Here is a 15,507-nt window from a genome sequence, read left to right as displayed (position 1 = left end):
AGAAACTGTGGGCCTGAAACTGCTGTGACTTAGGCCGAATTATATTTCTGCATCAAACCTATGGCTCTGCGGCTCAGCAGATGGATACTATTGTGTGTAATGTATCTGTGTGCTGTTGATAAATGTATGAAAACATGTTCCATCGCTTTGCATAAAATTGTAGGCTAAATTAATGTTTGGGTATTAGCAACAAGGAGTAGATATAAAAATCTAACAAACATGTTACTATGGACGTGAATTTGATTGAGCTCACCTGAGTGTGAAGAAGCCATGAAAATGAAGCCATTTTACATTTTACTTAACATTTGAGAAAATAAATTGGCTAAATCTTTTGATTTTTTTTTTAACATTATTATTTTATGCACTTTAGTTTACAATAGAATGCACAAATTTAACAGCCATAGAGTGCTGTCAGGTTTATCTGTCTAGTTGCGCCATCTTGTGGACCTATGAAACAATGTCAATTTAAATATCTGGTGACTTGAAAATTTGAATTTACTTCGAATTTTGATAATATTTCAGGTAAAAATTAGAATTTAGTCTCTTAGCCCTGTTGAAAGCCCTAACAATTACCTTCGCTATCTAATATATATATATATGTATATATATATATAGCTAATAATAATACAACTTAAATGTATTCAAGTTTTATTAACTATAATTTGATGAAATTTTGTTATGAAATGAAAATAAATATATATATAGAAGGGAAATTACTGTGCAAAATGACAATTTGAAAAGCGCATACATACATGACTTTTTCAGTGTACCTGATATCAACATTTAGCCTATAAGAAGAACCCCCATCTGAAGATTAGTTAATACAACCCATAAAAATAACTTTCCATAATGTTTGTGCTTGGATTAACAGCAAGTCTAATTTTGGTTGAAAGGATGCGCCCATTATTATAATTTTTTTTATTGCACTTTATTACCATACAGTAACACACAGACGTACAATATTAGCATTCTAAAACATTCATTTATGTTTTTACGATTTTGGCTTAGCAGGTAAGAAGACATTTTCCTTGTGCAGACAGTAGCAGATGGGAGGCGTTTAGTGCAGGTAGCGATTCTTTCGTTACTGGTTTCTCATGTCAGAAAGAGCATCATGAAAGAGCAATGTAAATTTTAAACACTCATTTAAAACCATCAAACTATAGCCGAGACTAATTATTCAGACAAAAAGCATCCCGACTGTAACTCCATTGGCATGCAGACTGCTCATTATTCATAAATACAGGTCGTTGTGCAGTCTGCGTGCCAATGGAGTTACAGTCGGGATGCTTTTTGTCTGAATAGTGTCTGACTGCTGCTCCGATCTTGATCAGCTCTGATCCCTTTCTTATTTTTATTTATTTATTTTTTTTACAAAGTTTACTAAAAGGGTGACCGTCAACACTGATGACGCTATGTGGGTCTTTTAAATAACCATAATATTCCCACACTGTGGACTTAAGCCGCTCAGCGGAGAGAAATAAAGGTTCAGGCTTTGACATTTCAGTGCGCTGCGCTCTCTCTGCCGTGAATTTAAAATTAAGTGAAGGTTCAGTAAACCAGGAGACGTACGCCACAATTTAGAGATTTATTTTATCAAGTTTATATGATGCTGTGTAAATGTAGCCAATTTTTTCTTAAAATAACTGATATTTATAATGAAAACTTTCATTCCTTTTCTTGGATTAAAAAAATAAATAAATCAAAGTAATACCGTGATTGCAATACCGTGAATTATAAAGTATAACCATCTCTTTTTAAAACCATGGTATACTGTGACACCATTACATCCCTACATCTGACTAGATAGAATTATAATCTGAGGTTAAGAAATCACAGTTGTACCCATCACTATGAAATCGGAGTCTGTACCCATCACTACGTACTAGGCAATTTTCTCCGTCTGGCCCAAAATCTGCAGGCTGGAGCAAACTAGCACGGCTGAGAGCCCATTGTACAAATGTGCCACGGTTTGTTCCTGGCAGGCAGCAGATGCCCTTAACCCGCCTCCACCCTAATCCTACCCATATAGAGCCTGCAATGCAGAGTAGCCTGCCAGGAACAATGGGGATTGCACCTTTCTCACATCGCACAGATGAGCAACGACTCGGCCCAACTGTAAATCAGGGCTAAAATTGGTGTTAAAGTTATATAGTTTAAGCATCCACAATCTCTGCTTATGCAGCCATGCACTAGTAATTCAGGAAAGTACTGTGTGGTTTGGCATTGCTCTGCTGGAAAATGCAGGGATGTCCCTGGAAAGATGTTGTCTGGATGGCAGTATAGATCATTTCAAGCATGTAAACAATAGCAAAGGAATTAGAATGCAACTTTTCCTGAAGCGCTTCTGGTATCATTAATGGATCCTTTAAATAAGGCTCTGAGTTAACACATTTTCCTCAAAGAGCATCAAATGTTTACTTAAAGTGACTTATCCAGACATTTTGTTGATACTGAGCATCTATGCGAGAGAGGCGAATAAATTGTATTGTAGTTTAGATGCTCATAATTATTTCCTCAGCGGAGAGATCGGGAATATTGTATCGCTCTTATTATAACCAATGAAGCCGTTCAAAAAAGCTATCTGAATGACCTGCGAACAAGGTAATGATTTCTTTTTTAGTTATAAAAATACTTTTCTTGTCTCTTTCTTCTGGATAAAAGCATCTGCTAAATGACTAAATGTAATAGTAAATTACTTGCACAGCTTCATTCATTATAATGGGAGCGATGTGTAGTCACTTTTAGAGCTCTACCTCTCAATCTTACAATTAGTAGGTATTAAAGTTGTTCACCTACCAGAGATAAGACGTGTGCTACAGTTTGTAATACTACACATATCCAGCCGTCTCGCTTCACAGAAGCAGTTCATGCATCCATTTGTTGTTGTTTTTTCTGAGATCTAAGCACTTGAAGGGAGCATCCAGCCACCGAACAACATGCTCCACATTTTAATAATGTAATTTTATGACAATCGTGTTTGTTAGTAATGATATTCATGTTGAAGTCACTATGAATGAAGCTCCTCCCACTGTTGTTTTGATTGAGGGTGCGTTCCAGTCAGAAGTGATCATCCCTGTGCCCTATTCCCTTCAAAGACTGCCATTCACAGTGAGACCTTTGAAAGGCTAAAATGCATGGGGCTCAAAAATAAGGGTAATTTGTAATTCCCTTTTTAAGTCATTTTTATTGGAAATTCTGTTTGAAGTGATCTTACAGCATGATTATCAGGATTGTTCTCCCTTCAAAGTGTCCTTCGGATGGTGATTTATCCCATTTGAAATGCAGTCTGAGTTCGACAACTAGCAGGAAATTACGTTACTTCCTTAAACCGTCTTGAAATAGTCAATATGTTGCTCCAAAATTTGTACATATCTTTCTGCATTAATCGTGCCTTCATATATGTGCAAGTTACCCATGGCATGGTGTTACACACCCGCACACCATGACAGACCTGTGCTGAAAACAGCTTGGATGGTCCTTTTCCTCTTTGGCCCGAAGAACACGGCAGCTGTTTTTTCCAAAATCTATTTGAAATGTGGACTCGTCGGACCACAAAACATGATTCCAAAGTTCTACTTTCCATCTCAGATGAGACAGAGCCCAGACAGTTCAGCGGCGCTTCTGGACAGTGTTGATGTACGGCATCTGCTTTGCATAGTAAAGCCTTAACTTGCATCTGTGGATGCAGCGGCGAATGGTCTTGAATGACAAAGACTTACAGAAGAATTCCCGAGTCCATGTTATGATATCCATTACAGACGAATCACGGTTTTTAAGACTGTGAAGTCTGAGGGAGCAGAGATCACGTGCATTCAGAAGTGATTTCAGCCTTGCCCTTTACGTACCAGATTCCTTGTATCTTTTAACAATATTGTGCACTGTAGAGGGTGAAATACCCCAAATCCTTCAAAAGTTATTTGGGGAACATTGTTCTCAAAGCACTATATTATTTGCTGATTCATCTGTTGACAAGTTGGCGAGCCTTGACCCATGCTTGCTCTTAAAGCACTAGGCTTTTTTGGAGGTTCTTTATATGCTATAACACGATTGCCTCACCTGATTAACATCTTCTGTTTCACAACACCTTGTTATTTGTAATCTTGCAACTCGTCAGATTGTTATTAGTCCTTAATTGCCCCTGTCTCAACCTTTTTAGAGCATGTTGCTGCAGTGCTTTCAATATAGCACAGGGTGAATTGAATTTACAAATCACTCCTTTTTTAAAAAAAAAAGAAAAAGTGCATTTTTCGCAACTTTTATGGAATTTGTGTTGTAGAATGAATATTCAACATATGTACATTTATGGAAAAAAAAAAAAAAAGCGGTTTGGTGTCTTGCATTCATTTTTTTCCATGCTATTTTTTTATTTTTTTATTTTTATTTTGTTTGCTACAGTTTACCATTGTTAATGTTTAGGGGTTCAGTTTCATGCATCTTATGACTTATTTGAGTCACCTGTATCTCAGTTCCATTTGTGTTCCTCTCTCCTTATTTGCCCAGGTGTATGCCTGGGGCTACAACAACTCTGGACAGGTGGGCTCAGGCTCCACAGCCAACCAGCCCACCCCGCGCAGGGTCAGCAGCTGCCTTCAGAACAAGGTTGTAGTGAACATCGCCTGCGGACAGCTCTGCTCCATGGCCGTCCTGGACAACGGAGAGGTGACAGCACTCATGTCAGAATAACATATTTGTTCTGGTTTGTGTTTTGAATCTAAAGCAGAATTCATAACATAAGAGTTTAATAACATGAGAGTGTGATGCTGAAAGTTGCTGGTTGGTAGGGCTTGACAAGCATTTGAGATGTGACATTTAGTTCTGTTACTAATTGTTTTGATGTGTGGCAATTGTTAAATGTAACTGTCTCAACGGTCAACCATGAAGTGTTTTTTTATGCCTTAACCACAATTGCCATAACAAACTGCAGTTTCAACAGACAAACACAGTTACAGCCAGTTTAGATTTAGACATTTAAATATTACATTTATGTAGTTTCTGTTTTCATTGTGAAACACAATAAAGTAAATATATTAAATACACATTTTTACCATATGCTGTCTGTCGTATGAGTGGTACTTTTTATAGTCCTGTTGACTGTTTAACTTCCTCTTGTTTTCATTGTATAATTGTAGTAATAGCAGATTTTTTATTCAGAACTGGTACTTAAACAAAGCTCTTGTGTTGACAGACCTATGGCTGGGGTTATAATTGCAATGGGCAGCTCGGTTTGGGCAACAATGGCAACCAGCAAACCCCCTGCCGTATTGCCGCCTTACAGGGAATCAACATCGTACAGGTGAGAAACAAAGCCTATGTAAATAAAACTGTAATCCTCCATGGATTGAAATAGGGCTGGCGATAGGACGATTTAATCGGATATCGACGATATCTGGCAAATATCCCGTTGCCAATTGCGACGCTCATTGACAAACTATGATCGACAACATTGGGAAATTACAAAACCATAGAGCTGGGAAGTCGCCATATATATTAAATAGCAGCACATGGAATGGAATTAGCACCCGTCAATTGTGGGTAGCCTATATCATGTGCATAGCGGGCAATGCTCATCTACCAGCCTCTGTGGTGAGTGACGTAAGACATCTCGGAATGACACAGGACAAGAAATGCTGTTAGACACAAAGACACATTTACATTTATGCATTTGGCAGACGCTTTTATCCAAAGCGACTTACAGTGCACTTATTACAGGGACAATCCCCCTGGAGCAACCTGGAGTTAAGTGCTTTGCTCAAGAACACAATGGTGATGGCTGTGGGGATTGAACCAGCAACCTGATTACCAGATATGTGCTTTAGCCCACTACGCCACCACCACACCAGACACGTGCTTGAAGAAACACACTTTATTGTATTTTAAAGAAGAGACTAAAGAAAAGCCGTTGATGCGTGTGTCCTGTTAGGAGGTGCTTGAAGTTTAGTTCGTTTTATTTCCACGGAGCTGTTCCTGCTTAACATGCATTGTGAATGCAACTCTGCAGGTACACTTTATAAATAGCCTATACATGTGTGATTAAATCATAAAATAATACAAAAAGACATCCACCTTGAACCTAAACTTGAGCATCAAACATCATCATAATCATTATGTTTACATTTATAATTGCCTATAGATATTAATATGTATCCTAATAGGCATTTTCCATCTGTTTTTGTAGACGGATAATTGTGTGATGGCAAATGGAACGGTGGTTTTATTAGATTTTTTGACCACTTTGTTATTTTAATTGCTTTTTTGTTTCGTTTGAAGTGCAATTTGAATTTAGAAATATATTTGGTTTTAGTTTTTCTGTTTCAACAAATGAACTACATTTTTCAAAACCAATAAAGCAAGAATATTCACAGATCCCTCGGCGGGGGGTTGACGATATAATCGGATATCGCAATATTATTTTTATAAAAATACAGTGAACATTGCTTAGATATCGCCCAGCCCTAGATTGAAAATGATCTCCTCATGAAGAAATGTTTTTCAAGGATATAGAAAATAGTGAAATTAAAGCAATAAGGTTTCATAATGGATCATCAAAGGATGTTTGGTATAGCAAAGTGCCTCAGCAACCATGTTCGTAACTCCTCCATGGAGAACGTGGGATGAAATTTTCTATGGATACAAGTATAGCTCATATCTACTTGAATGGGGAAAGACTGAAATCTCCAAAGCAGTTAGTCAAGGTTATGAGCAAATAACATATTTCAAATCAGCATTAAAATCTGACAACAGTCATATCACAAATTGTGCTTCTTAAAATCATGAGAAAAAGAAAACACTTTTTCAAGATTGATTGGCTCAGCAAAATGCAGATGCACATTCTCTATGAAAATTGACAAGCGATGTCTCTTTAAGACATTGTCTTCCACATTCGACTTCTGTTGTTTACTGGCGATTACATCTTCTAACGCATCAACTATGAGCATTGCCCCCTCGAGGACCCACTAATTACAAAAAAAAATTCCAGGCGTATGCGCATTCTGCGCGTTCAGTAACGCGCAGTTAGAAAAATCGGGCTGCACGCGTTCAGTGCTCAAGCACTCTGCTGATGATGAAATTTGCAGCATGAGTCCTGTATGCGGACGCTGAGCGTTCGCGTCTGACGAAGTATAGTTTGGACTTAAAGCAGGACTTCAGTTACGACAGCCGCCATATTCAGTGTAACAGTTGAAACAATGATTGCAGTTACCACATCTGTGGTTTCCAACTCAAGGGCCTAGCCAGGTATTTAATTTTGAATTTACCTTGTTTATTTGACCCGAGTGGCCTCATATTAAATTCTCAAAAAAACAAAAACAAATCAAAGATGCTATGCTATGAACTTTACAACTTTTGAAAAGTCAGCGACTAGTTGTTCTCCTGTCCTGCGCGGACCATCTGATAAAAGATCTGAGCAAATCCAGCCCATACTGATGAATCAAATCCCCCCGGAGATGCCAGAGTGATGGTAGTGACAGTTTACTGTTGTGAAACGTAGCACTAATGTTATATACTGTGTTGTGATGAATGAAACTTTTAATTCAAACTTTAATGGTATTATTTTGAGTAGTTTGTGGTAAAGTGTAGTAGACTGTAAAAAAACAAAAAGTGTTCGCACTGCCTTAAAATAAGTTGTCAACTTAAGAGGGAAAGTTTTTTAAACAGAACATTAAAGTTTAGTAAGTAATCTTGACTTTCTTAGTTTATATTAATTTAATTCTAATTAAATTCAACTGAATATAGAAGTTCAATTACTTAAATTATAATTTAATATTATTGATAACCATAGAAGCACTAAGGGCTATCCCATTTTCAGAGGTAAAATAAACTGCCATTTGATGATAAATGGCCAGTTGATGATTAGAGAGGATCAATAACTTATCACAAGTTCAGAAAACAAAAACTTGAATAATTAGTTATCTCAACAAGTTTTCTCAATGAGATGAATCCAGGGCAGTTATTCTAACAATATATTTTAAGTTATAATAACTGAAAGGCAAACCCGTTTTTACAGTATATTTTATAATGTTTTTTTTTTCTTCATTGATTTATGGAACAATTGTGGTATGTTGTAATGGAATAAAGCTAAATCTACAGTATACTAAAACTAAAAATCTTTGTATAACTATATAAAAACTATTAATGCACTATTAAAACTAACAAAAACTAAACTGAATTTGAAAACCAAAATGATAAATGAAATAAAATGTAAAATAAAGTAAAAACATTTGAATTATATTAAATCTGGTTCAGATTGTATTTTTAAAAGAAAGCAATTAAACATGAAACCCAATTATTAGGATTATTTTTCCAAATTTGTTTGTAGATTTTGAGTGGGTTTATGTAATAAAGTTAGATATACTGTATAAAGAAGTTCACAGTATTACACCCAACTTACCCTGAACTGCCTTGTCTCCACAGGTGGCATGTGGCTATGCACACACACTGGCTCTTACAGACGAGGGCTTTGTTTACTCTTGGGGTGCGAACTCCTACGGGCAGCTGGGTACAGGGAACAAGAGCAACCAGGCTGTGCCCACCCTCATCAACATGGACAAAGAGAGGTAAGAGCTTGAATTGACGCTGCTGCCTTCCATCTGGCTCTGTGAGTAGACCAGAGACAGTTGATCCAGTGGAAATAATTAGTCATCTCATCTCAATGCTTTTGAATACATCTGGGTGACAGTCTAGATGCACTGGAATTTTTACTTAGTTCCTGCCCTGCTTTTCATGAACCATTTCAAATCAATTTGGTGAGAAAGTAGGTCAAGTAACATACTTTTATGTTGTGCGCAGTTTATGTAGCTAGTAAGGGTTAAGGCTGGTTATTTGTGCTGTCATCTCTCCTAATAATGGCCCCTCAGAGTCAGCACATAAAATTATGGGAAACAGAGGTTAATGGACATTTGAGATCAGAAGAATAATTGTGTAAACTGTGTAACAAGGTCTGTCTGATGTTATATTTGAACTCATGTTAAAACACTAAATATTTAGTCTGTTGCAGTTTATGCTACTTTATTACTTTGGATAAAATGTCTGCTTTATAAAAAATGAGTTACTGTATGTGATTTAAAGATGTCCTGTGGTTGTCACAAGAAATGTCTTTTATCTCCTTAGGATAAAAGAAGATAAGAAAGGCTGTTGCATGTGGTCAATGATACAACAAACATTTGGTCTTTTTGTTGATGTGGCGAATCAAAAAGCTTCCTTAGGGCGTACTCACACTAGGCCCGGTTGCCTTGTACCATGCCCAAGCACGATTGTCCCCACTCCCCCGCTGACCTGTACTCACATTGCACTTAACGTTCTGGGCCTGAGAATGCTTAAGTCATTACGATGCAACTTTTTGTTTTGAAGAAAACCGGAAGAAAAGCGCTCTTGCACAGCACAATGGATTCCATCATTGGAACGTTACTTAATTTGTGGCTTATTTTGAGTCGTTTGGGGCACAGTGACACACGGCCCTCTCACATGCCTAATTGTCAACAGCATTGTACCACTGGAATTTATCCTTTTCGTCCGATGAGCTGCCAGATTTACGGAGTGCATCCCATACCTTCAGATACTGTACATGCAGTTTTTTCAGCTTGTCACATCATTGCTCATTGGTTCTTTGGTATCCACGAGCACGAAGTTAGTCGCGAATTTGACCAGATATCTCGGAGTTCTTGTGTGTTGTATCGAGTTGTTCCTGTATACTCTCGTCTGCCCAAATGTCCAGTAAACACTGCACCTCTGCCATAGACCAAAGTGATCCCTTTGCCCAGTCGCATCATTGACGTCATGTTTAGAGTTCTGTGCTCAGTCACGGTTAGCGATCACACTAGATGCATACTGTGCCTGAGCCAACTGAACTGTGCCTGAGCCCACCTCTTCAAGCAGGCCCGGGCACGGTACGGAGCGATCACACTAGTCAAACAAACTGGACTCTGGGGGTCAAATGTGCTCGGGCATGGTACAGATCGCCTAGTGTGAGTACACCCTAAGTTAAACAATTACTGCACATTTCGCTCCTGCAGAATGGTTGAGGTCGGCGCATGTCACACAAGCCACACATCAGCGGCAAAAACGCAGAGTGGCCAGGTGCTGATGTGGGGTCAGTGTCGGGGTCAGGCTGTGGCGTACCCTCACCTCACACACTTCACCAGCACCGATGACGTCTTCGCCTGTTTCGCCACACCTGCGGTCACCTGGCATCTTCTGTCTGTGGGTGAGTGTGTCACGTCAGAATCACTACTGCATTATAGCGATTGTAAAAGCGTTGGAGGTTTCTCATTGGAACATCATGTTGTATTGACTGAATATTTGTTCCTGTGTTTACAGTGCAGTACTGTACTGTGTTGACTTCCCACTTTTTCACTGACTTTGTTTCCTGTAGTATTTTCCCCATTCACTTTCTCTGTAGGCATTTAAAACAATTGATTTGAAGCAAAAATATTATTTGAAATTTATATGTAAAGGGCAAAGGTACAGTTGAAGTCAGAAGTTTACATACACTTAGGTTGAAGTCATTAAAACTCATTTTTTAACCACTCAGTTTTCATATTAGCAAACTATAATTTTGGCAAGTCAAGCACATCTACTTTGTACATGACACAAGTAATTTTTCCAACAAGTGTTTACAGACAGATTGTTTCACTTTTAATTGACTATATCACAATTCCATTGGGTCAGAAGTTTACATACACTAAGTTAACTGTGCCTTTAAGCAGCTTGGAAAATTCCAGAAAATGATGTCGAGCCTTTGGGCAATTAGCCAATTAGCTTCTGATTGGCTAATTGGCTAATTGTAGGTTTACCTGTGGATGTATTTTAAGGCCTATCTTCAAACTCAGTGCCTCTGCTTGACATCATTGGAAAATCAAAAGAAATCAGCGAAGACCTCAGAAAAAATTGTGGACCTCAAAAAGTCTGGTTCATCCTTGGGAGCAATTTCCAAACACCTGAAGATACCACGGTCATCTGTACAAACAATAGTACACCATGGGACGACGCAGCCATCATACTGCTCAGGAAGGAGATGCATTCTGTCTCCTAGAGATGAATGTAGTTTGGTGCGAAAAGTGCAAATCAATCCCAGAACAACAGCAAAGGACCTTGTGAATATGCTGGAGGAAACAGGTAGACAAGTATCTATAGCCACAGTAAAACGAGTCCTATATCGACAAAAGGCTGCTCGGCAAGGAAGAAGCCACTGCTTCAAAACCACATGGGGACAAATATCTTACTTTTTGGTGAAATGTCCTCTGGTCTGATGAAACAAAAATTGAACTGTTTGGCCATAATGACCATCGTTATATTTGGAGGAAAAAGGGTGAGGTTTGCAAGTTGAAGAACACCATCCCAACCGTGAAGCATGGGGGTGGCAGCATCATGTTGTGGGGGTGCTTTGCTGCAGGAGGGACTGGTGCACTTCACAAAATAGGTGGCATCATGAGGAAGGAAAATTATGTGGATATATTGAAGCAAAATCTGAAGACATCAGCCAGGAAGTTAAAGCATGGTCGCAAATGGGTCTTCCAAATGGACAATGACCTCAAGCATACCTCAAGTTAAATGTCTTAAGGACAACAAAGTCAAGGTATTGGAGTAGCCATGACAAAGCTCTGACCTCAATCCGATAGAAAAATTGTGAAAAAGCATGTGCGAGCAAGGTGGCCTACAAACCTGACTCAGTTACACTAGTTCTGTCTGGAGGAATGGGCCAAAATTCCAGCAACTTATTGTGAGAAGCTTGTGGAAGGCTACCCAAAACGTTTGACCCAAGTTAAACAATTTAAAGGCAATGCTACCAAATACTAACAAAGAGTATGTAAACTTGATGAAAGATATAAAAGCTGAAATAAATAATTCTCTCTACTATTATTATTATGACATTTCACATTCTTAAAATAAAGTAGTGATCCTAACTGGCCTAAGACAGGGAAAGTTTTCTTCGATTAAATGTCAGGAATTGTGAAAAACTGAGTTTAAATGTATTTGGCTAAGGTGTATGTAAAATCTATGTACTGTGGAAATAGTCACCCTCATGACATTCCAAACATGTATGACTTTCATTCTTACGTGAAATAATAAAGTAGATCTTAAGTAGTTCACGTCATGACTGAATTACCATAATTATGAGATTCCGACTTGTAAAAAGCGTTCGTGTCTTCATGGAACTCATAATTACAAGTTGTTGAGTTCAATGTAATAAACTCAGAATTTTATGAAAGCTCTGACTTGACAGCCGTGACGTCATGTAAAAAGAACCAATATGGCAGCGGCCTCAACAGATAAAGGTAGTGAACACGAATTTCTAATTGATGTGCCATTTTATTATGCCATTGATGCCTGGAACATTTTTATATGTTGTTGTCCTTAAACATTTTGCAAGAACATTTAGAGGGGAATTGATTAATAAAGTGAAAAACATTTTGATGTTATCAACAACAAAGCCGTTTTGGCATAAGTGTTGACAAAGAAATAGGTATGAGGACGTGAATAGCTCAGAGTGGAATCTACAAATCTCTCTCGTAATTACAGTAATTCCGACATGACGTGAACACAACATTAGGTAGGATGTCTGAGCTTCTGTTGCCCATAGCTACAGAGCTACTTCTCTGATTGGTGGATCTCTCTTCAGGCTTGTGGGCAGTGTAGTAGTTTGCTGGGAATTCGGTGTTCAAACTGACACAGACATGTGGCTTGTACAAAAGCATATATACCATCGCTTATAGTTTGTGATATCATTAAATATCAATTTCATTATGGAGGTTCTGGACTTTTGAGCTTTATTATGTTTAAATGGGAGCTGTTTTAAACATATAGAAACTCACATGAACTGTTTCCTTATTCATATGTACACTTTAGATGGAGATGACTATCTGACTGTTGCCCAGTCACTAAAACGAGAGTTCGACAGCTCAGAAATCTCTGACCTCAAGTTCCTGGTTGATGGGAAGTGTATCCATGTACATAAAGCACTTCTTAAAATCAGGTAAATTTACAACAAGCTATCAATTAGCAAGTTACGAGCAAAACATTTCAAAATTGTGAAACTTCTACAATTTGTGATTTTTATCTCAACTGGGTTTGTGTTGGCATCAGGCTTTCCTATTAACCCAAGAAGGCTTCACAATATAGTCTTTTTTTTCACTCAGGTGCATAAACAGCACCTCAAAATAGTTGGTGAATAATCAACAGAAGCTTTGCGTTTTACCCTCCGGTATCATTCCCATCATCAGATGCATTGAACCCAGAAACTCTGCGTAACATGAACGTCTACAGACACATTGCTGACTGCGTGTAGACACATTGTTACATAAGGATGATTTATACGATCCTTTTGTATCTGTACAGTCATGTTCATAGTTTGAAGTTCATGTTTATTTTTCATTCCAGCTGTTCATTGGAACAAACTGACTTTGAGATCACTGGTATATATGTACAGACAGGACACTGAGCTGGAAGTTGTAAATAGAATACATATAGTGCAAATTAGACATAATAATACATTGCATACTAAGGAAGTGTGCACATGATATTCTGTACATTGGAGTTTAAAAGTCTGGAGTAAAAGTCTGAGTTGAAAATCTTGGATTCAATATCTGATTTAAACTTGGAAATAAATATTTAAACATTTGAAAAATTCAAAAATAAATGTTGGTATAAAATAAGTAGAAATATTTAAGATTCTGCACTTAAGTAATGTTATGTAAAATATTATATATACATGTTATATATAAACAGTATTTACAATTCTTCACTATTTCTAGTTCACTTATCAACTATTAACAAATTTGTGACTTTGACCATGTTAAAGGTACACAAAGGTACACAAGGTCATATTTCCTTGCTTGCACTGAAGCACCCAAAATGCTCTTTGAAACATTACAAAATAACATGGATAATATTAAATAAGAAAAATGCAAGATAGAAAGCTCAACAGTTTGACGGGAAAAGCTGTTTCTGGGTCTGGTACAAGTAATCTCTCTCTTTTGAGATAGTACGAAAGCAAACACAGGAGTCACCTGTGTTACTAAAGTCACACAATGTTTTTTGTACATGTAAGGGTGGGCAAAGTAAGTAAAAATGTATATTGTGATTTTTTTTATTTATTTTTTTTATTTTGTTGGTAACAATATTAAATATACACAATTCTATTTATCACAACATAAATATCTTTTATAAAAAAGTGATTCAAAAAGTACTGAATAAAATGTCTTGAGTCATGTAAATTACTATAAAAAATTTATAAAAAATAAACACTTAAAAATGTTTTTGCACTGCATTACATTCCGAGGCAAGCCTTATTTCACGGGTTGGTTTCTGCTGTGTTTGTGTTGGTAGGTGCGAGCATTTCCGAGCATTGCTGAATGAGACTGATGAAGAGACCATTGAGATTCATCAGTTCTCTTATCTGGTTTACCGTGCTTTCCTGGAGTACCTGTATACAGATACCATCAGCCTCCCACCGGAGGATGCTATTGGTGAACCTTCCTGCTTATAGAGACTGCTAGACAAAGATTCTGTTGTTGTTTTGTTGGTGCTAAGAGTAAAAATGTTTTCTTTTTTTTTCTCTTTTACATTTTTTTTTTTTTTTTTTATCCCTTTTTCTCCCCAATTTGGAATGCCCAATTCCCACTACTTAGTAGGTCCTCGTGGTGGCACGGTTACTCACCTCAATCCGGGTGGCGGAGGACAAGTCTCAGTTGCCTCCGCTTCTGAGACAGTCAATCCACGCATCTTATCACATGGCTCCTTGTGCATGACACCGCATGTGGAGGCTCATGCTACTCTCCACGATCCATGCACGACTTACCACACGCCCCATTGAGAGCGAGAACCGCTAATCGCGACCACTAGGAGGTTACCCCATGCGACTCTACCCTCCCTAGCAACTGGGCCAATTTGGTTGCTTAAAGACTTGGCTGTAGTCACTCAGTGCACCCTGGATTCGAACTCGCGACTCCAGGGGTGGTAGTCAGCGTCAATACTGAGCTGAGCTACCCAGGCCCTTTATTTCGGTGTATTCTTAAAGGAATAGTTCACACAGAATTAAAAATTTTCTCATCTTTTATTCACCCTTATGCCATCCCAGATGTGTATGACTTTCTTTCATCTGCTGAACTCAAATGAAGATTTTTAGAAAAATCTTTGTTTGTGTTCTGCAGAAGAAAGAAAGTCATACACATCTGGGATGGCATGAGGGTAAATAAATGAGAGAATTTTCATTTTAAGGTGAACTTTCCCTCTTAAAACAATAAGCATGCCCAATAGGCTGGTTACAGCAAATTATTAGTTCATGAATATAAAATCTACCTTATGTGCGCCAAAGACTTGTATTAAAATGAATGGGAGAAATTGGCACGCTCAATATGGCGGATGTGGAAAAGGAAGTCCTGCCTTACAGGTAAAAGAGCCAATCTCCTTTTAGATACAGACATCACCTGTCAGTCAACTCGAGAGCGTGCATGCACATTAGCTGGACCAGCCTGAAAAATAGCATTTTTAAGCGGCATCTAAGCAAAAAAAGCA

At 37.9% G+C, this 15,507-nt stretch overlaps 2 protein-coding genes across 7 annotated transcripts in view; one reads left to right on the top strand and one right to left on the bottom strand.

Annotated features, from left to right (window-relative positions):
* The window catches only part of LOC127429781 (cysteinyl leukotriene receptor 2-like), a 41,927-nt gene extending 37,728 nt beyond the window's left edge, over positions 1 to 4,199 (bottom strand). For 2 of the 4 annotated variants that reach the window (XM_051678968.1, XM_051678967.1), the window contains exon 1: positions 2,797 to 4,192. Coding sequence is in view for 1 of the 4 variants with exons in the window: in XM_051678967.1 (XP_051534927.1) it covers positions 2,797 to 2,869 (73 nt within the window). In the remaining 3 variants the exon portion in view is untranslated. Of the gene's footprint in view, positions 1 to 2,796 lie in introns of all 4 variants that reach the window. The other 2 variants (XR_007895337.1, XM_051678969.1) reach the window with 2 other exon arrangements.
* The window catches only part of LOC127429780 (RCC1 and BTB domain-containing protein 2-like), a 48,311-nt gene that overhangs the window by 28,666 nt on the left and 4,138 nt on the right, over positions 1 to 15,507 (top strand). For all 3 annotated transcript variants that reach the window (XM_051678964.1, XM_051678965.1, XM_051678966.1), the window contains exons 5-10: positions 4,501 to 4,659; positions 5,186 to 5,293; positions 8,410 to 8,552; positions 10,008 to 10,198; positions 12,841 to 12,967; positions 14,320 to 14,459. In XM_051678964.1, coding sequence (XP_051534924.1) covers positions 4,501 to 4,659; positions 5,186 to 5,293; positions 8,410 to 8,552; positions 10,008 to 10,198; positions 12,841 to 12,967; positions 14,320 to 14,459 — 868 coding nt within the window. The remainder of the gene's footprint in view (positions 1 to 4,500; positions 4,660 to 5,185; positions 5,294 to 8,409; positions 8,553 to 10,007; positions 10,199 to 12,840; positions 12,968 to 14,319; positions 14,460 to 15,507) is intronic.

The sequence above is a fragment of the Myxocyprinus asiaticus genome, chromosome 39, assembly GCF_019703515.2.
Source record: "Myxocyprinus asiaticus isolate MX2 ecotype Aquarium Trade chromosome 39, UBuf_Myxa_2, whole genome shotgun sequence".
In the NCBI taxonomy this organism is placed as follows: domain Eukaryota; kingdom Metazoa; phylum Chordata; class Actinopteri; order Cypriniformes; family Catostomidae; genus Myxocyprinus; species Myxocyprinus asiaticus.
This window is presented reverse-complemented; position numbering and strand designations above follow the sequence as displayed.